The sequence below is a fragment of the Hordeum vulgare genome, chromosome 7H (assembly GCF_904849725.1).
Source record: "Hordeum vulgare subsp. vulgare chromosome 7H, MorexV3_pseudomolecules_assembly, whole genome shotgun sequence".
Taxonomy (NCBI): Eukaryota; Viridiplantae; Streptophyta; class Magnoliopsida; order Poales; family Poaceae; genus Hordeum; species Hordeum vulgare.
This window is the reverse complement of record NC_058524.1, coordinates 530309078-530332773: the sequence shown is the minus strand read 5'-3', so window position 1 is coordinate 530332773 and position 23696 is coordinate 530309078. Positions and strand designations below refer to the sequence as shown.

Genomic DNA, 23696 nt, shown 5'->3' with positions numbered 1-23696 from the left:
TCTTATACTCTAGTTTCCTTTGGGAAACTCTTATAAATTCCATCTATCCCCGATAACCCTAGGATCATTAACTAAGCCACTTTAGCTATGGTCCTGCGTCTAGTAGGATGCTCCCTAAGGAAGTAGTAGGAGGTGGACACCAGTGCTACCAGGAGCATTGTGTGGTTTCGCTTCTAAATCCTTAGAGGTGCATCGAGTGCGCTATATTAGTTATACTAGTGGATCCTTGGCCATGTGTGTAAGGTCCGGAACACTTGAGCTTTATTTGCTTTTTGGTTTTTTGCGGTTCTTGTTTCTTCTGTCGACTCCGTTTTTCTGCTCCGGTTGGATCCAACTGCAAGAGTTGCCTAAGAAGATCAGCATACAACTTGGATAATACACAATAATCCAGATTCAGCAAGAGTCAAGCCAAGCCAAGTGCCTGGTATTCAGAATAGTAGCACCGGATATGTCAGGAATGAAGAATGAGTCAAAGGCAGAATATATATGCAATAGACAAGGCCAGAATATACCTGAGAGAGTTTGCCTTAGAAAAAATCACGCCTAAGGAACAGGCAGATGAGCTACCAAGAATGAACATCAGTAGGGACAAATTATTCCGTCCGCGATACAAGGATTATTTCAGTCAGTGGGGTGAACCCTGAGTTTTCTTTCAATGGATCCAAGAATCATTTATTTTAAGAATGTGAATGAGCGAAAAGTAGCAACCAAACTCCGGTTCGCAGGGAATATGGATAAGTTCACGGTTGTTCGAATCAAGGAGCACCTAACATGCTTGGAAACTCAGGTCAAGAGAATGGAATTATCTGTCAACTGCTTATTATCGACAACACCTGGGTTGAATGCAAAGGGTATTCTGAATTAATTGTCAACATGAAGTCTGCTGCAGTTCTGCATCCTTTACAGCCATGATGACCAGACCAACAGAAGACAAGCGATGTGCATGACCATTGGAATATCTTCAGTCAAGGTATGGCCTATACGAAGTGTGACTCCGCTATGGGTGAAATTATGGATACTTCAAAAGGAAGCCAGAATCGGCCATAGATCCGACTGTGTACACAAGGATTTTGATATAAGGAACCGAACCTTCCCCCGCAAGCTACCGAGAAGAGCTTACCAGACGGCCAATCTTCCTCGGTACGCCACTCAGTGAGATCCTTCTAGGATACGACACTCCCATCTTCCACAGCGTGCTACCGCGGAAGATTTCCGGCATAAGGATCCCGACCTTCAGCAGTAAGCCACATGAAGGAAAACTTTCGAGGCACGATACCGAGCCTTCTTCAGCACGCTACCTTGGCAGAAGCTTCGAGCATAAGGAATTCAGCCTTCCTCAACATGCCATCGTGCCTACAACAATCTTGTCAGGAGCACGAACTAGTCTGGACACACATCCGCCTCAGAACTCAGTGGTTATGAAAGGATTTATCCTACACCTACATATGTTGAGAGCATGCAGTCCAGTGGATCAGTTCATGCAAGCCACTCGTACACGGGAATGACTGTGTTCAGAGAAACATTGGACCCCTGTTTAGAAGAAGAATATGAGCACAACAACCCCTACGAGATATGCAAGAGTAAGTTGTGCGAACAAGCCAACAAACAGGGAAAACAATCAAGGGATAGTGTTGGCAGTACATGAAAAGTCCATCAAAGGAACCTTCAAGAACCAAGGAAGTTGTGGGAAAACAACCTCCGTGACGGTCCACAAGATACAACTTCACATATAGAGTGGTATTACCAGCTCTTATCACGCTCTTGCATATGCGGCCACAACAATTCCATACCTACGGCTACGAACAATCTTGCCGCACTCCTCACGAATATGGGTCATCAACCAAGATAGGAGGCTATGCTCCAAAAGATACACCAGATGATTACGACACTATGCTCAGCTCAGTTGTCATAGCAAGGATTGCGGAGGCTATATATATGACAAAGCCATCTCCACGAGTGACCAAGCTTGAAACAAGACATTCTGATAGAATGGCTCAAAGCACGTTAGCACCAACAGCTTAGAGACATCATGAGATCATTAGGAGATTACTGTCTATGATTACTTTGTGATCATGCGTGACATTTCAGTTGAGGATATAGCAGCCATAGTTCAATCATGTTGATTCCTGGAATTATAGATCACCTAAGGGCAAAGTCAGAATGCCTATGGCAGACAGAAACATCGATATGGAATCCACAACCAAATTAAGCATTCTAACATGGCAAAAGAAAGCCACTCCCATTCACTCGAGGCCATACGAGCACGTGAGCCTGGTACCATGAAAGGATGTCTTGCCCACGACAGTCAGAGTACGCAGTATCGCGATAAAACTTGAAGAAGTTACTTCCAGGCCAAGGAAACCGAGCTGTTTGTTGGTATTACCCACCCAGCAACACCGCTACTAGGACAAAAGGTACACTTGACAGGAAAGAGAAGGATTCAAGAGAATTGTGTGTAGAGACAACACCTGGTCCCTTCGAAGAGGCAGTTAAAGGGTCAGAGAACCAACGAAGACAAGAGGGATGATGGATCCAAGTCGCACACAGGTAAGTCCCGCTTCCCCGGGAGGTAAGCTTGGAAATCTCGAGGATGAGATTTTCTTAAGGGGGTAGGTTTGTAACACCCTGGTTTTCGCTCCTGTTTTTTTTCTTTTGCGGATTTGGCTCCCGTCTTTTTTCTCGATGTTATCGGATTACTATAGATCTTAGGTATGTGAAGATGGTCATCTAGACTTGCCTTCCCTATCCAGCTAGATATTCTTCCCAATCCAACCTTGCCACATAGGATCTATTCTCACGGTTTTGCCGTCAAAACACTACCTTCCGAGTTGCCGGAAGGGAAACCCTAATCCTTCCAGTTACAAAGGAACCTCAATTTCCTTTGCCCTGTTGCCTCCCAAACCTTCCCCAGTGCTCATCCTTCATCCATAAACCCTGGATATGCAAAAATATTGCCAAGTCACTTGCAATATTTTTTATTTATAATTAATTCCTTTTCTGCTAGTTAAAGGAATTAAATCCAGGAAAATATCTATCCATCTCCAGAGTTCATGAAAACCTGTGGAGATATTCTTTGTGATCATATTGAGTTCCCATAAAAATATTGGCCATAATTAAATGGGGAAAATTGCATTCCTATTTAATGCCAATATTGCATTTTGGGCACTTTCTAAAGGAACTACCATTTTGGTAGCCGAAAAAATCCCAAATAAATTGTGGAGCTTCTAATATCCATATTTTCCCCATTTCCACCAAGAACCCAAGTTCCATAGTTCAAATTTTGAGCACAACATCAATTTGCAAATTATGTCGAGTTGGGCAATTTGCAAAGGAAGTGCTTGAACCCTTGATCTATTTGAGCTGAAATTTTTCATGGTAACTAACATTGATGAATCACTCAGGGAAACCAAAAATCAGCTCAATCCCTCTATCAATCTTTTTCCAGCAATTTTCCTAAATTTCTGTCCATTTGGAACCTCTGTGAACGAAGTATCACTTTGGTATTCTCAAATGAGCGGAAACTTTTCCAGTATCTTCATATGTTCAAATAATTCTCCTCCTCCAAATTTCAGCTCAATGCAAGCTAGTATGTGAGTGCCACATCAAGGTATCATTTCTGTCCAGTATGGTGGTTTGTACAGCAAGTGCTTGCTAAAATCCTCCATTTGGTTTGAAACTTGGCCACAATACTCATCTTAGTGTAAGATGACGGCAAGGCAAAGATCAGCATCCATCACCAGCTGAATCTCCCCCACCCCACTCCAGACACCTTGCTGTTACGTGCCTTCTCAGGTCCAACCAGTCATTTCTTGTAGCCACTTCCCTCCAAAACCTCTCTAGTCAACTCAGTGAAGCAAGGAGAACACCCTGGACATTGTTTGGCATCGAGCAAAGCGTGTCAATGTCGTGGCCATGCGGTGACCACAGGCAGATCACGCCAAATGTATGCTCTCTGTATTGGGACCCTCGGCCTCGTCCGTTTCCTCTTGTTCTCGAGTCCTCTCCATGTCCAGTAGCTAGCCCGTGCTCGTGCGGTCAATTCACCTCCCCTGCCCCACCTTATCTCGTCGTGGTTACGTCACCATCGTCGTGCCTGTGATGAAATCACTTCGGCTTCTCCATTGTCATGTGTCCTGAGCGCTTCCGAGTTCTCCCAAAGTTGCTGCCGGCTTCTCCACCTCCCTGTAGCCCCTACCGAGAGCGCCTCCTTCCTCCGCGTGTCGCTGGAGCTCCAGTATGCCGATAAGGACACCACAGTGGCTGTTCCTATCCACTCCGGCCATCTGACTATAAATAGACATGGCCCTAGCCCTCCCCAACACCTCCAGCACCCACGGCCTCCTCCTCTCCCTCCGATCTACCTCCTCGACGTCTCATTCCAGCCCAAGGACCTCTCCTCGCCACTTCCCCGCATCCACCGAGCCCACCTATGGGCTCCCCGCTCGCTGTAGACCACCCCCCGCACTCTCTCCCAGTCTCCTCAGTCGCCGGAGCCCCGCAATTGCCGAGGCCGCCGCCTACTGCCTCCTTCCATCGCTACACTCCTAGTCATTCCCGTCGTCCGTGCTCACCACCACTGGATGCGGCGCTCCTTCCCAGGACAACCGGTGTCTGGAACGCTGGAGATGATGGACGAAGTCCTCGGGGCTCGCCATCGGAGTCACCGGCCTCATGGAGCCTGTCTTCGTCGGGAGGGAAAGGAGAGAGGTGAGGAGGAGTGAGAGAGGCCCGACGGGTCCCGCGTGTTAGAGACTAAGGGCTGGTCTAGCTGGATAAGTGGAGGCGCCCTCATGTAAAGTCGTCTATCTACACCAAAGGCGTATTTCCTAAAATGTGTTTTCGCCCTCTGCCCGGCCGCACTGCTCAGGGACCAGGTTGTGAATATTTTTATTGCAGATAAGTCCCTGACACCAAAGCTCTTATAACTTTTCATCCGTAGCTCCGATTGAGGTGATTCCAGCCCCCACTTCTTCATCTCTTCAAGCCTGTTCCGATGAGGTCACTTTCAGAATAGGTTCACACTGTGAAAATACCCATTTTATCCTTGCCCTTCTATTAGTCTTCCGAGAGAGAATCCTTTCTGGTGAATCCTTCCGTGAGGTGATCGCACTTCTTCCCGGAGTATTCTTCGACCCCTAGGCAAGCTGACCATATGATATATGCCCTACAACATTGCTCTATGTTATTCTTGTGTTTTTAATTAATAACTATGCCCGTGAAAGGAATAGTTAAACTTCGGTTAGATTGCACTTACTATTTACATTACTCGCATAGTTTGCTAGGTGATAATTGAAAGTAATTTATTTTAATGTATAGTAGCTGTCATTTCAAGTTGTCGTGAGACATAACCATTCTTGATAAATGCTGCTAAAATGAAACGTAGTCGGTTGATCTAGAGTCACCTGTGTGGGCTTATCCATGCAGCCACATTTGCCGGTATGGGACGGTCTTGACTTGGTCTGATCGCGTGCTCTGTCACTGGTACCTCCAGACAGGGAAGGTTACACGTGCGCGCTACCTTGGCCCGGTAGGCGGCGATAACCTTGTGAGCCCAGTTGATTGCTTAACCCGGGAGTCCCCGTTTGGGACAGTTTAGTTTGGCCACGACGGTGGCAGGTGTCATGACGGCACAGTGGCCACCCAGGGAAGGACTCATGGGGAGGATGAATGCCAGTGGTACGATGGGAGAGTCACGGGTCAGGCAGGTTTCGTTGGACCAACAGTGGTCCACCCGAATGGGATCACGAGGTAAGTGCTACATGATGTGGGTAAAGTGTGCAACCTCTGTAGAGTGTCAAATCTATTCGAATAGCTGCGTCCACGGTATTGGACAGCCCGTCCAGACCTTAGTAGGTGGTCAACCGTAATAATGATAATAATGATGGAAGAACTCGTCTTGCGCAGACATCAGAAGATGTCAGCTATATGACATGTTAGCCATGGGATGGCTATGAGATGAGTGGTCAAATGACCACATGAGTTGGATTGGATTTGGATCACATTCAGATTGGATCATGATAATATTCGGAGTATAATTTATTTACTTAATATGATTTACCTTATCATATCTACTTTAGTAGTTATCTTGCTGGATAATCCTGTAATAACATGATAATTAATATTGCTAGATAGGATTGCTAGGTCATGATAATTAATATTGCTCTAATAACAAGTGCATGCTTGAATGTCGTAGATCACTTTGCTTAGTGTATATGTTAGCTTGGTTTGCTTGTGAGTACATCCAAAAGTACTCAGCGGCCTTTAACGTGGCCAGGTTCACATAAGGATCCATCGTCCACCGTCAAGGAGCCAGAGCGTTCGTGGGCTAGGAGAGTAACCTAGTCAGATCCCTATGGATTGGAGCCGCACCAAGACCATGGTGCCTTAGATAGAGCTTTTCTGTTGCCTTCACCCTTGTAAAATCCCATGTAAGACCCTTATATCTATTAATAGAAATGCCTGTGTTCATGATACCTGTTGTAAATGCGCATACCAGAGTGATTTCCTGGGCTCGAATGCGTGGTGACCGTCTGGCTACAGTGGTAATCAGGCAGGGCGCCACATTACTTTTATATTTATATTATCGATCTATCAGTATTTAATCCTTGCAAATAACGAGTTCAAGGGGCTTGACAACCCTCTTGCCCGCGCTGGGTGCAAGTGTTTGGTTATGTATATGTATTTGTTGCTAAAGAAGGTTTGCATGATACTCCTATTGGTCTGATAACCTTGGTTCTCACTAAGGGAAATACTGATGTATACTGTGCTGCATCTCCTCTCCTCTTCGGGAAAAATCCCAATGTTGTTTACAAGAAGCTTAGGAATGTCATGCAATCTTCATTAAAAACATGGCATGGTACCAAAGAAACAAAGTCAACCGACCATTTGTTCATTTCTGAGGGATAATGCTAGAAATACCACTTCTTTCAAGGGGCTAACACATAAGATTCCCCTGAATGAAAACTCTCGCTTCCGGAACCTACCTCGTGCCTTCGGCGCACCGCTCAGCCCTTCACTGCGCATGGTCCCTACCACGCTCCCTTGCCTAGGGGGCCTCCATCAGTGCAACCATCGTGTATATAGGGGATTCTCCTCGTCTCCACCTGCCAACCTACACACCTGCTCCATCGCTTCATTAAAAACTTTTCCCATTTACCAATTCAGGTGAGGCTCCTTCCCCTAGTAACTACAACGAGGTACTAGTTGCCATGTGCGGCTGCGTGATCTTCGCGGACCTCAGGACGCCCGGGGCACCCAAAGAGTGACCCATGCAACGTTTGACCCGAGAAGAAGAAGGCTCAACGGGTCGGCGGCGGAGGCGTGTGGTTCACGTGGCTCCATCGGTTTGGAGTCGAGCTCGGGGTGGACGGCGATGTCGTGGACTCTGAGGAGTTTGAGATCGAATCCAGGGACTCCATCTTGGATCTAGGGCATGGGGTGGCTTAGGATGATGATGATGGGAGGTCATCAAGATCAATCCCTTCACCATCGTCAAGAGATCCCTCTCCAAAGGTACTGTCCCCATTGGAACTGGTTTTAATCCATGTAGTAGGATTACCTTTCATCCTTGTCTATTATAGAAGATATTGTAGAATCTCATATCTCATTTTTACGTAGGACACAACAGTTTGAAACTGCCAATTGTTAATTTTTTTATGGATTTAATATTTCCTAATTTATGCATCAACCAACCGAGAAAAGACCGCCGATGTTACTTTCGCCATTGTTAGTTCAGATACAGTGTTGTAACCACGTAATATGTTGGATGTTATAGGATATTATTAAAAAATTCTATGTATGGCTTACTCATCTTTTATGCTATTTGAGTATAAACAACTCGGGTGTAGATTTTGTACGCAAATTCTATATTTTGGCTGAGAGTTGTTGCTTCGCTCATGCATTATCCAGTCACATCCTCTCAAAAGAAACAAAATTACTCTAAATTATTTCTTCTCGTTGTAAAATAATACACACAAAGCTGTGAAGCAACGTTGCCTTTCATTTTTTTAATCTCTATATATAGGGTTAGAGCATGAACACATTATAAAAAGTTGCAATGTTCAACTGATTTCATAAACTAATTGTACAATAATGCCAACGATTGCACATACATGATAGTAACTCAACGAGGGTAGGTAATATGAGTGATTTATAAGGATCATAGACTTCCAGAGTCATTTACAAGGATATATTGGTTGAAAGTTAAGTAGGTCGACGTCATGTTAGTTTAAAAGAAATACTAGATTTTCATATACATTGTTAGATCAAGAATGTGATGACTAAGCTGCAATTCTAACTCATAATTCATATAACTACCATATAATAATGCTAATGTTTCACACAAAGTAGATTCTAGTAACTTAACGGAGAAACTTTCATTTTATTTGAAAATATTAAGTACCTATGGGGGACTTACAAAAATAATGGAGTTACTCTCGATCATTTATGAGAATATATTGATTCAACAGTTGGTTGCACGAACAAGTGAAAAAACAAAGATGAAGGGAGTATGACAATAGTAATAAAGTCCTACTACAGGTATGTAGTACAATCTTGAGTTAGCAAAAGAATTAACTAGCTATGAGTTATTTGAAGGATCTTAAAATTATATAGAATCATTTATGAGGAGATATTGGTTAAACGTTTGGTTGAATGAACTCTTCCAATAAAATCGGATGGAGGAAGTACGGCAATAGTAGTGCAGTCATACTACAAGTGTGTAGTATGATCTTGAGCTAATAAATGGCATAGCTAGCTATGAGTGATTTGCAAAGATATTAACAATAAATACAATAATTTATAAGAAGATTTTCTGTTAAACATTCAGTTGGAGGAACACGTTCAATAAACACGGATGGAGAGTGTGCAAAATTAATAATACAGTCGTACTACAGGTGTGTACATCCCGAGCTATAAATGAAGTAACCAACTATGAGTTATTTGCAAGGATCTTAAAATTACACAGAATTATTTATGAGAAGATATTGTATAAACGTTTGGTTAGATGAACCCGTCCAATAAACTCGAACGGGGAACCACGACAGTATTAATACAATCATACTACATGTGTGTGGTACAATATTGAGCTAATCACTCAGGTAACCAGCTATAAGTGATTTGCAAATATCTTAGGATTACACACAATAATTTATTAAGAAGATTTTTTTTTAAATGTTTGTGTGGTTGAACCCGCTCAATAAACTCGGATAGGAAGTGTATGGCAATAGCACTACAATCGTACTAGAGGGTGTATAGTGCAACAATCTTAGCTAAAAAGGAAGTAATTAGCTGTGAGTTTGCCGCAATCTTAAAATAACATACAATCATTTATGAGAAGATATTGGTTAAACATTTGATAGTATAATCTCGAGCTAATAAATGATGTAAATAGCTATGGGTGATTTGCAAAGATCTTAGCGTTACACATAATCATTTATGAGAAGATTTTTGGTTAATTGTTTGTTGGTTGATCCTGTCCAATAAACTCGGATGAAGAGTGTACGATAGTAGTAGTATAGTCATAGTACAGATGTGTAATACAAAAACAAAGTCAAACGTACACCCATTCATTCATTACCGAGAGGAAATACAAGAAATACCAATTCTCCCAAGGGGTGCAAGTTCCCCTTAAGTAGAAACGTTCGCTTTCGGAACCTGCCTCGTGCCTTCCGCTTGCACGTGGCCCCTCGTTGATGCGTGGTCCCCACCGCGTCCCTCCTCGCCATCACACGGCCGCCACCTATATAGGGGACTGACCTCCACCCCTTCAAACCCAACCCTCGTACCTCGCTTTACTAAAAGTCCATTTACCAATACAAGTGAGGCCCCCTCTCCGGCGACGACTACGACGAGGTACCAGTAGCCACCATGTGTGGCCCATTGACCCACAAGAACGTTGATGTCCCCCCGGTGACGAGGAAGGTGATGGCGGCAACGTTTTGGCCCGAGAAGAAGAAACCCCGACAGACCGACGGTAGGGGCCGACACTTCTTGGGGCTCGGCGGGCTTAGGGGACTCGGGCTAGACGAGAAGGAGGAGGATTTTGAGGCCGACTTCAAGGAGTTCGAGGTTAACTTCGGGGACTCTGATCTGGAGCTCGGTCACAATGGGGTAATTGGGAAGGATGACCATGAGGACGTCGTCGAGATCAAGCCATTTGTCGTCATCAAGGGGTTCCTCTCCCAAGGTATGGACCCCGGGTTGCTAGGACTAGTTTTTACTCTACGTATCATTACCTTTAGCGATTGACTGTTGTCTACCTTCATTTAGGTTTATTAGTCTCCTCATATTTTGGGTCAAAGTTTAACCATAATTAACTAGTAAAATGTTGATGCATGTCACAACAATTGTATTTTTGAATTCTTATTTGAATGTAGTTTTGATATTATTTTTTATACGGTTAACTTATATTTTATTAGTTAAAATCATGGTAAAAATATGACTCAAAATACGAGGGTGGTTAGTTACTGGGACGGAGGTAGTAGAAGTATAATGAGTGTTGTTGGAAGGCTATTTTTTGGGGGATGGTGTTACTCCTCTTTGTTTACATATTTTGAATTAGATGTGCCATCATGGAGTGATTTGGGTGAAGGGTTAGGCTTTTTCCATTTCTCTGATGTGTTTGGTTGGTAAGTTGTTTCCGACACTATTCCTTTCTTTTGGAGAAGCAATTTTGGTTATTAGGCTGTCGATCTTTGATTTATACTCATGACCTTTGATGGCGATCCATAAGTTTACTCTTTAGTTAAAAGAGATAGAAAATCCACAGGAAGGACCAAGTTTCTCCGCTTTGCTTGGTGGTCTTGGTCTCTTGAATTGTTACCTTGTTAGATGGTTGTAGGTGTGCATGAGCATTGTTCTAGACTTGGTTCATTTATCAGTTTAAAATTTATTTTGCTAATCATTCGATCCGACTGAAAAATATATCCTTGGTTATGCATCTTCTATAATGCAATATTAGATTAATAATTGCAGAATGATGTCAAAGGTCTATAACATGAGTTATGGTTATTAGTACCTTGGATTTTTTTTATCAAGTTTTTTTTTTTGTCGGTGATTGATGATGCATTCACCCGAACTTGACCCATCAGGTTCGGCGTTCATTACGATCAATATATTTTACATATAAATTCACGTCCATGATGAAATTGTTTACTTCTTGTGAGAGATGTTTGTCCGTGTTGGTCTCTCTTAGCATTGACATTGACCTTCCATTGCAGATGACTTAAGCACCATGAGTACTGCTGGTCCTTCAGAAAGGCCAGCAAAAAGGAAGAGAAAGAACCAATTCAGGGGTACCCGTCAGCGCCCCTGGGGTAAGTGGGCTGCTGAAATCAGAGATCCTAGCAAGGGTGTCCGTCTCTGGCTTGGTACTTTCAGGAGTGCTGAAGAAGCCGCAAGAGCTTATGATGTTGCAGCACGCAGGATCCATGGCAAGAAGGCCAAGGTTAACTTTCCCGAGGAACCAGCAGTAGAGGAACCTACCGTCATACCAGCACTCAACAACCTTGCCAACCCAAATGCTTTCGTCTACCCATCTGTTGACTTTGCATCAAACCAGCCACTTGTTCAGATTGCTAACATGCCATTTGTTCCTGCAATGAACTTTGTTGCCCCTGTTCAAGCTCCTGCTATGAATATGTACTCTGACCAGGGAAGCAACACCTTTGGATGCTCTGACCTGGGCAGGCAGTATACCATCAAGACTCCAGATATGTCATCTATTATTGCTCCCGTTTCCACCATTGCTGAAGGAGCAGAATCTGCACGTGTCCAAAGTAACACCTACAACCCAGTGGTGATTGCTGAAGCAGCTGAATCTGCGCTTGTCCAGAGTAACACCTACAACTCAGTGGTGCCTTCCATAATGGAGAGTGATTCTGTTGATTTTGACGCTTGGACGAGGTTCTTAATGGATGATGACGTGGATGAGCCCATTGATAGCCTTGTGAATTTCGATGTGCTTCAGGATGTCCTCGGCAACATGGATCTATGGAACTTTGATGACATGCCCATCTGTGGCTAATTTTTCTGATGGATTCAAACCCATGTGTACCGGGACAAAGGGTAAGCCTTCGAATTTTGATGTTCAGTCTGATGTTGATAATCTTTTCGTTACTCTGAACTTTTTGCTCCATGTTTCAGGAATAAGACTATGGGAGATTGGGAAGCATCCTATTGTCACCTTCGGCTAGCATGTGCTTATGTCCAAGTTTAGATGCAAAAAAGTCACATCCTGAGTTTCCTTTGTAATCCACCCTTTCCCTAGTTGACTGTCTGTGTGGCAGCCATTTATGTTTATGATGAACCGTTGTCTTTATCTTTGGTCAACTTTGATGTCGTCGCTACCATTTCTGAATATGAACAACATGGATCTGTGTCCAGTTTGCTTTAATATGTGTGTTTGTTCGCTTTTTCCCTTTAATTCTGTTGTTTAATTGGTGATATAAGTAAGCTATGTATATCCATTTCTGAGTATAAGTTTATTTGTTAAGTATGGATTCGCCTGGCTGCTTGCACAATTTTTGTTGTACATGTGCCGTAAATTTTTTGGAGGTTTCAACCACTTTTTCAAGTAAGTATGTGCAAGCCAAACTGTCCTCATCTTTTTCGAAAAAGGGTGTGGTAAGCCAAATTTTCCTCAATATTATACCTCTTACTTCAGGCTCCAACAAAATATACAGAGTTATTAATCATTGATACTACTCCCTCCGTTCCTAAATATAAGTCCTTTTAGAGATTTCACCAAGTGACTACATACGGAGTAAAATGAATGAATGTACATTCTAAAGTATGTCTATATACATTCGTATGTAGTCTTTTAATGAAATCTCTTCAGAGATTTATATTTAGAAACGGAGGGAGTAGATGCATGATCATATGGAATCTTCTTTTTACATGTAGTTCTTCTCACCGATGTAGTTCTTACATAAGCATTTAGTGCGTCCAATTCATGATTTGAGGGATCAGTCCATTCTTATAGGAATGCATTTTACTGTACCTCAGCCCCTCTCGATGTGAAAGAGACAGGAGTATAGTACTTTGATATGCCGTTTGTACTTAAGCTCTCTAGCTATCACGTTCGTATGGACCGATTATTTCCACTATACTCGATTGTTTTTTTGGACGGATTATTTTTACTATAATCTATTGTTTCATTTGTCGTGTTAACAAAAAGCCTAAAAACGATTAGCAGCCTAAGTCCAGCTCCCGATCCATCGACATACGTTTGATTATTTTCGATGCGCATCATACACTCTATTATAAGTAAAAAGCCCATAATATTTTGAAAAACGGGTCTGAAGAAAATATGATGTTCTCCCTTACAAAATCTCCTTGCCTCCTCCGTATCCAAGGTGTCATTAAAAACACTAGAACTGTCCTAAGTCAGCTTCCGTTGCCAAGAACAACCTCAAAGAACGGTCGTGATTAATCTATACTCTCAACACATTGACCCAGCCCAGCATTGGCACGAGACCAGACCTGCTGCTGATCTTGGAACACAACTTTCGGTGAAAATATAAATAGCTTTTTTTTTAAAAGGAGGTTCAACCTCCGGCCTCTACATCAGTGATGCATACAACCATTTTTATTAGTTATTTCATAAAGATCTCATAAGAACATATATCAATTCATTTGAAGCCACCATTCATACCTACAAAGTCGATAATGTGGAGTGCCCTCACTCCCCATATTTAAAACCGGTGTCATCACCAATCCATCAACATAATGTACCGGAGCAGGTGCATGAGTCCTAAATTAGACACCACATTCACACATTTTAAAAGCCGCCATCATCGTCCGACCATTGATCCATCTTTAGGAGAGAGGTCCGCATCATCCTTGCCGGTCCGGACATCTGTCGACGCCACCATGGTGCCCAACGGCGCTACCGTCCTACGCTCGTCCGTCCAGACGCGAAGACTCTCGAAGATATATCATGCGTACCTGCCAACCAGGCATCACTCACCGTAGCATTTGTCGGCCAAGCATGATTTGGCATCTTCATCGAAGCTCCGTGCAAGACGAAGCCGCTCCACCTCATGCCTCTGTCTTCCAGCGCCGCCCCACAAATGATACTCCCAAGAGAGAAACGGCACCGTTGTACCGTCATCGTCCGATCTGGAAGACCAGATCCTAAGGTTTCCCCTGAAGAAGAGCGAGTGGGTCGACAACAGTTAAACGACGATGCCTTCATCATGGCAACGACGTAAAACTCCGCCATTGTCCGCGAACGACTTGGTTTTTACCAACAACTATGTCTCCCCAACTCGCAGCTCGAACTAGATAATGGATCTTAAGATCCGACCATCCAGCCGACCACCTCCGGTGAAGAAGGTGGCCACCATCACCACGCCCAGGGCAAGAGCCCCCGACGTCCTCGTGTTGCAGGTTGAGCCCAGTGGCAGCATGTCGTAGACGGAATAGGGATGATACACGACAGTAACTTGTGCGGCCCGCCGAACCCCAACTGGGATATGATCGTACAGCCTAGGTCGGACACCCAAGGCGTCGTCGCAGAACCCGACGCCTTATGCTGCCGCCTGCATGCCGAAATTGACCGCCATCGCCGAGTGTCACTACCGTATGTCCTGCAGGCGAGGACCGCCACCCCCCCTGACCGAATCTGGCTGGAAAAAAGCGTCGCCATCACAGCTGCGACGCACAGGCTTTGCCTGCGAGCCCCCGACAACGGTGGCGGTAGGCGAGATGGCGTTGGAGAGGACCAGAGGAAGGGGGTGGGGGCGCTCCGGTGGAGCGGGGCGCCGCCGCACGGGAGTAGGAGCGGGGGTCCCGATCTTTCAAATTTGAGAGAGATTTTCACTTTCCGGCCTCTGCACTAACTAGGGATGCATACGGCCAATTTTGTATGAGAACCAAGATAAACATGCTCCAATTTTTTTTAAATGAGTATCAAGATATTTTTTGATGTGTGGTTTCACCACACAACGAAGTTGATCCTCAATAACTAAAAGAACACCCCCTATACATCATGTTTCAATTTCAGGAATTCAACTCAGGTCATTGGGCTGCACAACCGCATGCCCAATGACTGAGCCAAGGCTCTCTTTGTCTCAAACTTGGGAGAGAATTTTACTACCCCGGCCTGTGCACAAACTAAGAATGCACACCGATTTTTTAAGTATGACTACTAGAATTTTAATTAGCAAGGTGTTGGGTTTGTATCGTACACCCACTCCCCCAACCAGCTGAGGTAGGCTCACTCCCAAAACAGCTAGAGATAATTATAAGTCATAATATGCCCAAGAGATTACAAAACAATGTTGGGCTAAGTCCCTCCACATGGAGGTGTGTTGGAAGCCCAACATCATCCCATAAGTCCAACATATGTGAGCCGTTGATCCTCGCTGCATCCAACAATTGAGAGTGCTTTCCATGGAAGGGAAGCAAAAAAAGAAAACCCTAGCCAATCCACCCCTGTGTATGGTGGCTGCCATTCTGAGAGTGAGAGAGAGCACACAAGAGAAAAAACAACCTGTTTGAGAGAGGAAGGAGAAGAAGTGGAGGTTATGTCCAGATTTGGTACATTTGACTAGACAGTGTTCAAGCTAGTGATTGGAGGCTCAAACGTGCTTGGATTGACCCCAAATTTGGTGAGCTCTTTCCTTACTTTGAGTACTTCGATCTGGTTAGCTGGTTTGAGGATTGGGTCAGTGGAGCATCAGATTTGAGAGTACTTTTGTCCACTGTGATGCTGCAGTTTCAGAACAGAGTAGTTTTGAGAGACGAACATCTTGGGTAGACAAACGGTGTCTGATTGAGCTGAAATCTTGAGGGGATCTCAGGAACTCGTGTGTCTACTTGTCTGCCAAATTTGGTGCTGTTTGGTTCAGCGGTGTAAGAGTAGTTTGCAATATAGTGAAGGGGACAGAAGCTGTGTGTACTCTGCTTTGCTGAAATATTGCCTCTTGTGGTTGTCTTTGCTGTTGCCGGTTGGTAATGTGGAGAGTGTGTTGTAAATCTCCCTAGAGGTTCTAGGGAATACTTTGTACTCGTCATTGTCATAGTGAAGTTGTGTGGACTGGTCGGTCCACAGCCGTTGTTTTTTACTCCTCAACTTGAGCAGGTTTTTCCACGTTAAATCCTATGTCATATGTGCATGTTGTTTGTGTTATTCCACTGCTTACTTGTTGGTTGAAGTTGTCCTCAAAGTTCATCACAAGAGAAGGGGGCTGTGTTGTGTGCATATTTGCCGTGTAGGTGAATTTGTGCAGCTCATTGTTGCTGTCCAGCCCCAACAAAGTGGCATCAGAGCCTTGATTTTCTTGTCAAAATTGTTGAATTTCTTGTGGTGAAAGATGGAAGTGAATACCAGCAGGATGATATCTTCGAATGGTACTAATTACCAAGCATCGAAGGGCAAGATGGAGGACTTGTTATATGTGAAAGAATACTGGAAGCCAGTGTTCTCCACTGAGATGCCGGAGGGCATTGAGGAAGGTCAGTGGAAGGTAATTCATCGTCAAGCTTGTGGGTTTATTCGACAATGGGTCAATGAAAATGTTTTGAACCATATCATTGATGAGACACATGCACGGACCTTATGGACGAAATTGGAAGAGTTGTTTGCCCGAAAATAAGGTACAAACAAGATGTTCTTGACCGAAAAGAAGGTACAAACAAGATGTTCTTGATCAAACAATTGATGTGTTTGAGGTACAAACAGGGCACTCTAATTGCAGATCATGTGAATACATTCCAAGGAATTATAAATCAGCTTTCTTCAATGGGAATAACATTTGAATATGAAGTATGAGCCTTGCTTCTACTAGGCTCTTTACCGGATAACAGGGAGACCTTTAAGGTCACGGTTTGCAATTCAACACCTAATGGAGTTGTCACTTGGAATCTTGTGAAAACCAGGGTACTAAATGAAGAATCTAGAAAGGTGGCTGAAGCTAGTTCTTCCTCATATTCAGATGTGCTAGTCGCTTAGTCCAGGGGGAGAAGGAAGAGCAGAGGTCCAGGTAAACGGGCAGAAAGAGGTAGGAGCAAATGAAGAGGCAAGTATGCTGATTATGATTGCCATCAATGCCATCAGAAGGGCCATATTAAGTGGCAATGTGACAAGTGGAAGAAAGACAAAAAGAAAAAGAAGAACCAAGATCACAAGCAAGCTCATAGTGATAGTAACACAGAGGACAATCGAGTTATTGTAGTAGAGGAGGACATCATGCTTGTTATGCATGAAGAAAATGAGGGCAGATTTGGTTCCACTGTTGAGGAGAGGATAACTATTGTTTCTGATGAAACCATCAACCTTGTAGATTGTGACGAGATGATTTGTATACCAGACAGCGGTGCTACCATTCATGCTCCATGTCGTAGAGAGCTCTTCACAAACTATATATCCGGTGATTTTGGTGTTGTGAACATGAGGAACAATGATAGGGCAGCCATCATTGGAAAAGGAGATGTGCATTTGGAGACCGCAAATGGTACAAGGTTAGTCCTCACGTCTATGGGGCATGTTGAGACACTCCGTCTTAATATTATCTCAATTGGTTTGCTTGATGGAGATGATTACTTGAGAAGTTTTGGAAAAGGGCAGTACAAGCTCACCAAAGGCAACATGATTTTTGCAAGAGGTAAAATGGTCTCAGTTTTCTATCATGTTCATACTAAGCTCTTTAGTGCTTTTGTCAATGCACTAGAGAAGGATGATCATTGTGCTCTATGGCACAAGAGAATTGGGCACATGTGTGAGAAGGGGATGACAGTGCTAGTGAAGAAAAATTGGTTGAAGGGTGTGAAAGGAGTCAACATCAAGAAATGTTCAGATTGTCTAGCAGGAAAGCAACACAGAGTTGCCTTCAAGACTCTACCTGCTCACAAGAAACCTAAGAAGCTGGACTTGATACACTCCGATGTTTGTAAAATGTCGGTAAGATCTCTTGGTGGTGCAAAGTACTTTGTTACTTTTATTGATGACTTTTCCAGGAAAGTTTGGGCCTTCACTTTGAGGACCAAAGACCAAGTTCATTCGCACAAATAATGGAGGAGAGTATATTGGGCCATTTGATGCATATTGCAAGCAGCAAGGTATTAGGCATCAATTTACTCCCTCGAAGATACCACAGCTGAATGGTCTTGCTGAGAGGATGAACATGACAATTGTGGAGAGAGTTAGATGTTTGTTGTCAATTGCAAATCTACATAAACAATTTTGGGGTGAGGCTTTGATGACTGCAGTTTATTTTATTAATCTCTCACCAAGTTATCCTTTGCAGGCAGATGTTCCTAACATGGTTTGGTGTGAGAAGGACATCTCATACGACCACCTAAAAGTTTTTGGGTGCAAGGCCTTTGTTCATATTCCTCAAGATGAAAGGCCAAAGCTTGATTCGAAGACACGACAATGCATCTTTCTTGGCTATGGAGGTGATGAGTTTGGCTAAAAGATGTTTGACCATATAACAAGGAAAGTTGTGAGAAGTTGTGATGTTGTGTTTGTAGAATACCAAACAGTTGGGGATATTGTGAAGACAAAAGGGCACATTCCTTCTCATCAGGAGAAAGACATGATTGATTCTAACCCAGTTCCTGCAGCTCCAGCTCCTGAGCAAATTGAAGCAGATGCAGAAGATGTACAAGATGATGTACATGGTGGTGCAGGTGAAGAACATGCTCGTGTGACAGCCCGAAACCGGTGCTCCAGAAGATTCCCCTTTTATTCCGTTCTCGTCGTGTGCTTCATTTAGTTGTCGCAGTCATCATCACATAATTCGCATCATCTGCATTGCTTCGGCACCCCGTTGCTGCTGGTTTTCAAAACCTGCATTTGCTATTAGTTGACAGTACTCTCCATTTTCGTCGTTGTTTGTTTCGAGGCCAACCACACAGGAACGCGCCCGCGGCATCGTTGAAACGTTCGTTTTAAAATGTGTGTAAAAAATATTCTCGGATTGGGTTGAAACTTGGGTGCTGTCTTATTTTAATGTAGGAAGGCCGCTTGCCAATTTTTGTCCCAATCGGAGTCTGTTTGATACCCGAACGGTCGACCGTAGCGGCACCATCATCGGTTTATCATCGGACGTTTTTCGGGGTTCCAAAACATGCGTCATGGGCCAGAGTCTCCCACTCTTCTTGCCCACAACCCCCTCTACACAGCCACTAAGCCGTAACCTAGCCCCTACCCGCAATCGAGGTCATCTGATCGCGATCCTACGGTCCGAATTCGAGCGAAAATGGCTAACCCTAGCCCTGTTTGCTATAAATAGACCACTAGCCTCGCAACCCTAGATATTCTCCTTGTTTTCCGTGCCCCACCAACCACCAAACGCCGCCCAAAGCTCCTCTCTCCCACCTCCAGCCGTCGGGCCCGCCCAAGCCCGGGTCAGGCCCACGAAGCCCATCCACCCCAGCTCCAGATCAGGAGAGGAGCTCCCGATCCATAGCATCCTACTGCTCCTCCCCGAGCTGCTGCATCTCCTCCCCGCACCGATGCCTCGCACCTCCACCTGCTCGAGCCCCGACCGCCGGAGCAGTTCACTGGAGTCGGCTAGCAACTCCGCTGGACTGCCTTCTCTCTCTCTCTCCTCCGGTCTTCTCTCCCTCTCCCATCTCTCTTGCTCATCTTCCTCCTCTCTTCCTCCCAGAGGAACATGTGCCACGACAGGCCAAAGCTCGCCGCCGCCTGGATTGGGTGCCGCCGACCGGACCCGCCGGTCCCCATCGCTGCCCATCTTGTTCCCGGCCGACCGGAGGCCCTCCGCCGGCCGCCGCCCCTCGAACATGTAGTCGTCGCGCCACCAAACCTCTGCCCTAGTGGGGCACGAGGGAGGAGGAACCCTCGCCCGATTTGATGCTCCCGCAGTGCTCGCATGGGCCTCTTGCCCCGAGCTGGCCCAGCTGGGCTCAGCCAGCTCTAGATCTCTCCACGCACGCCGAGCCAGGCCCAGCTGGGCTCAGCCAGCTCTAGACATGTTGTTTGCATCTGTTTGCATGTCGACGTGATAGAAAAGGTTTAGTTCATAGTTATTTAACTGTAGCCCCATTGGATATGAGCCATATATGTAAATGGACTAGAACGATGAGTCGAATCGCATGAACTACTTTGTTTTTCCTTTTAACAAACATAAAATGCGGTTAGGACAAATCTAGACAGATTACAAAGTTAACGTTTGGGGTCGTTTCGGAAATGCTATCTGTCGTTTCTGACCTCATTTAAAATGCCTAGATATGTACTTTAATTTGTGCTTCACTCCTTGCCATGTTTAAACAAAATTTAATATTTGTCGTGTAAATAAGCGGGAGCGAACTAAATAATTAAAATGTTGAGTTCCGTCAATATGCAACTCGTTGCATATTGAGCTTCTCTTAATGTCTAGCGTTTGACTTTGTGAATTGCCATGCCCTGCCTTGCATATTTGAAACTGAGCATGCGTCATGCGTGAATTGCATCATGTCGTGCATGTGCTATGGTGAATATTGTGTGTTGATTGTTGTTTCCGGTTTGCTTCATCTCGATAAAGTTCCGCAAGTGTGTCGGAATGTGAGGATTCGTTCGACTATGTCGGTTCGTCTGCTTCATGGAGACGTTCTTCTTCCAAGAGGGATCACAGGCAAGATGATCATTTTCCTAGATACCATTACTATCATTGTCATGCTAGTTGTTTCGTTTCTATTGTTATGTCTCGCTGCCTACCACCTGTTAAATATCAACCTCCCAACATTTCCATGAAAACCTTAAATTTTTGTACAACCTAGCAAACCACTGATTGACTATGTTACCGCTTGCTTCACAATTGGATAGCGTTGCTAGTTGCAGGTGCAGTTGCTTCCATGTGATAACATGGGTTCCTCGTTATATCAACATATTATTGCTAATTAATTTAATGCACCTATATACTTGGTAAAAGGTGGAAGGCTTGGCCTTCTAGCCTGGTGTTTCGTTCCACCTTTTCCGCCTTAGTTTTAGCTACTGGTGTTATATTCCATAGATAAGCGCTCCTAACATGCTTGGGGTTGTTATGGGGACCCCCTTGATTTTTGTTTTGGGATAAAGCTCGTATGGCAAGGCCCAACATTGGTACTATATTTTCCCAACATAATAATTCTGATAATACTGAAAACATAGGGCGTCATGAACCCGAGGAGTAATTCAACATAATACAAGGGGGCCAGTGCTGTTGGTGCTGGTCCAAACTAGAGCCATTTGCAGGGACAAACCGGGGCAACTCGGGAGATGTCTATCAGGCCACCGTATGCTGTGCTTATCCGTCGTGTCCTGAGAACGAGATACGCGGCTCCTATCGGGATTGTCGACACGCCGTGCGGCCTTGCTGGACTTGTTTTACCTTTCTCGAGTGTCTTGTGCGAGGGACTCTGAGGATACTTTGGTCTAACTCGAGATTGAGGTCTTCCTATAGGAACCCGAGGAGATCACTGATTTTCCATCGCAGTGTGTGGTAGTTTGTGATGGACTAGTTGGAGCACCTCTGTAGGGTTAAATCTTTCGGAAATCCATGTCCGCGGTTATGTGGCAATGTGGAAACTGTTGGGGAACGTCGCAAGGGAAACAAAAAATTTCCTACGAGCACAAAGACCTATCATGGTGATGTCCATCTACGACAGGGGATTTGGATCTACGTACCCTTGTAGATCGCACAGCACAAAGCGTTAAGAAGCGCGGTTGATGTAGTGGAACGTTCTCACGTCCCTTGATCCGCCCCGCGAATCATCCCACGAACCGTCCTGCGATCCGCTCCGATCTAGTGTCGAACGGATGGCACCTCCGCGTTCAGCACACGTACAGCTCGACGATGATCTCGGCCTTCTTGATCCAGGAAGAGAGACGAAGAGGTAGATGAGTTCTCCGGCAGCGTGATGGCCCTCCGGATATTGGTGGTGATCTATCTCAGCAGGGCTCCGCCCAAGCTCCGCAGGAATACGATCTAGAGGAAAAATTGTGGAGGTATGTGGTCGGGCTGCCGTGCTAAAGTTGTCTCAAATCAGCCCTAATACCTAAGTATATATAGGAGGGAGGGGGAGGACCTTGCCTTGAGGCTCATGAGAGCCCCAAGGGGTCAGCCGAACCAAGGGGGAGGAATCCTCCTCCAATCCTAGTCCAACTAGGTTTGGAAGTTGGAGTCCTTCCCTTCCTTCCCACTTCCCCTTTTTTTTCCTTTGATTTTTTCTTCTCCTGCGTATAGGGCCTCTTGGGCTGTCCCACCAGCCCACTAAGGGCTGGTGCGTCACCCCTAAGACCTATGGGCTTCCCCCGGGTGGGCTGCCCCCTCCCCCCGGTGAACACCCGAAACCCATTCGTCACTCCCGGTACATTCCCGGTAATGCTCGAAAACTTTCCGGTAATCAAATGAGGTCATCCTATATATCAATCTTCGTCTCCGGACCATTCCAGAAACCCTCGTGACGTCCGTGATCTCATCTGGGACTCCGAACAACATTCGTTAACCAACCATATAACTCAAATATGCATAAAACAACGCCGAACCTTATGTGTGCAGACCCTGCGGGTTCGAGAACTATGTAGACATGACCCGAGGGACTCCTCGGTCAATATCCAATAGCGGGACCTGGATGCCCATATTGGATCCTACATATTCTACGAAGATCTTATCGATTGAACCTCAGTGCCAAGGATTCATATAATCCCGTATGTCATTCCCTTTGTCCTTCGATATGGTACTTGCCCGAGATTCAATCGTTAGTATCCGCATACCTATTTCAATCTTGTTTACCGGCAAGTCTCTTTACTCGTTCCGTAATACAAGATCCCGTGACTTACACTAAGTCACATTGCTTGCAAGGCTTGTGTGTGATGTTGTATTACCGAGTGGGCCCCGAGATACCTCTCCGTCACACGGAGTGACAAATCCTAGTCTTGATCCATACTAACTCAACGGACACCTTTGGAGATACCTGTAGAGCATCTTTATAGTCACCCAGTTACGTTGTGAAATTTCATACACACAAGGCATTCCTACGGTGCCAGTGGGTTATATGATCTCGTGGTCATAGGAATAAATACTTGACACGTAGAAAACAGTAGCAACAAAATGACACGATCAACATGCTACATGCATTAGTTTGGCTCTAGTCCATCACGTGATTCACTCAATGATGTGATCCAGTTATCAAGCAACAACACCTTGTACATAGTCAGAAGACCTTGACTATCCTTGATCAACTAGCTAGCCAACTAGAGGCTTGCTAGGGACATTGTTTTGTCTATGTATCCACACATGTATCTAAGTCTTCATTCAGTACAATTATAGCATGGATAATAAACGATTATCTTGATACAGGAATTATAATAATAACTTATTTATCATTGCCTCTAGGGCATAATTGCAACATAAACTTAGTTTAACATCCGATTCTAGATAACTTGAATAAAACTTAATTAAAACTTACCAACTGTATGCGTAACCATGACTTTCTCTTTTGTGAGTTCCTTCTCCGATCGAGGACACGGTGGGTTATGTCTGCCATAAGTAGGTGTTCAGGATCATTCATTTGATCATTATTAGTTCACGGCCGCTATGCATAGATCATCCCGCTCTTTTATTCTTGTACTCGTAAGTTAGCCACCTCAAATAAATGCTTAGTCGCTTGCTGCAGCCTCACCACTTAACCTTACCTAACCCATTAAGCTTTGCTAGTCTTGATACCTTTGGAAATGTGATTGTTGAGTCCCCTGTGGCTCACAG

General features: G+C 44.6%; 1 protein-coding gene across 1 annotated transcript; it reads left to right on the top strand.

Annotated features, from left to right (window-relative positions):
• Positions 1–9135: 9135 nt before the first annotated feature.
• On the top strand, positions 9136–12396 carry LOC123410619 (ethylene-responsive transcription factor 1-like). Its single transcript, XM_045103561.1, has 3 exons — positions 9136–10186; positions 11220–12066; positions 12145–12396. Exons 1-2 carry the CDS (start codon positions 9868–9870, stop codon positions 12023–12025), a joined length of 1125 nt encoding a protein of 374 aa, XP_044959496.1. The 5' UTR covers positions 9136–9867; the 3' UTR covers positions 12026–12066; positions 12145–12396.
• The last annotated feature ends 11300 nt before the right edge of the window (positions 12397–23696 follow it).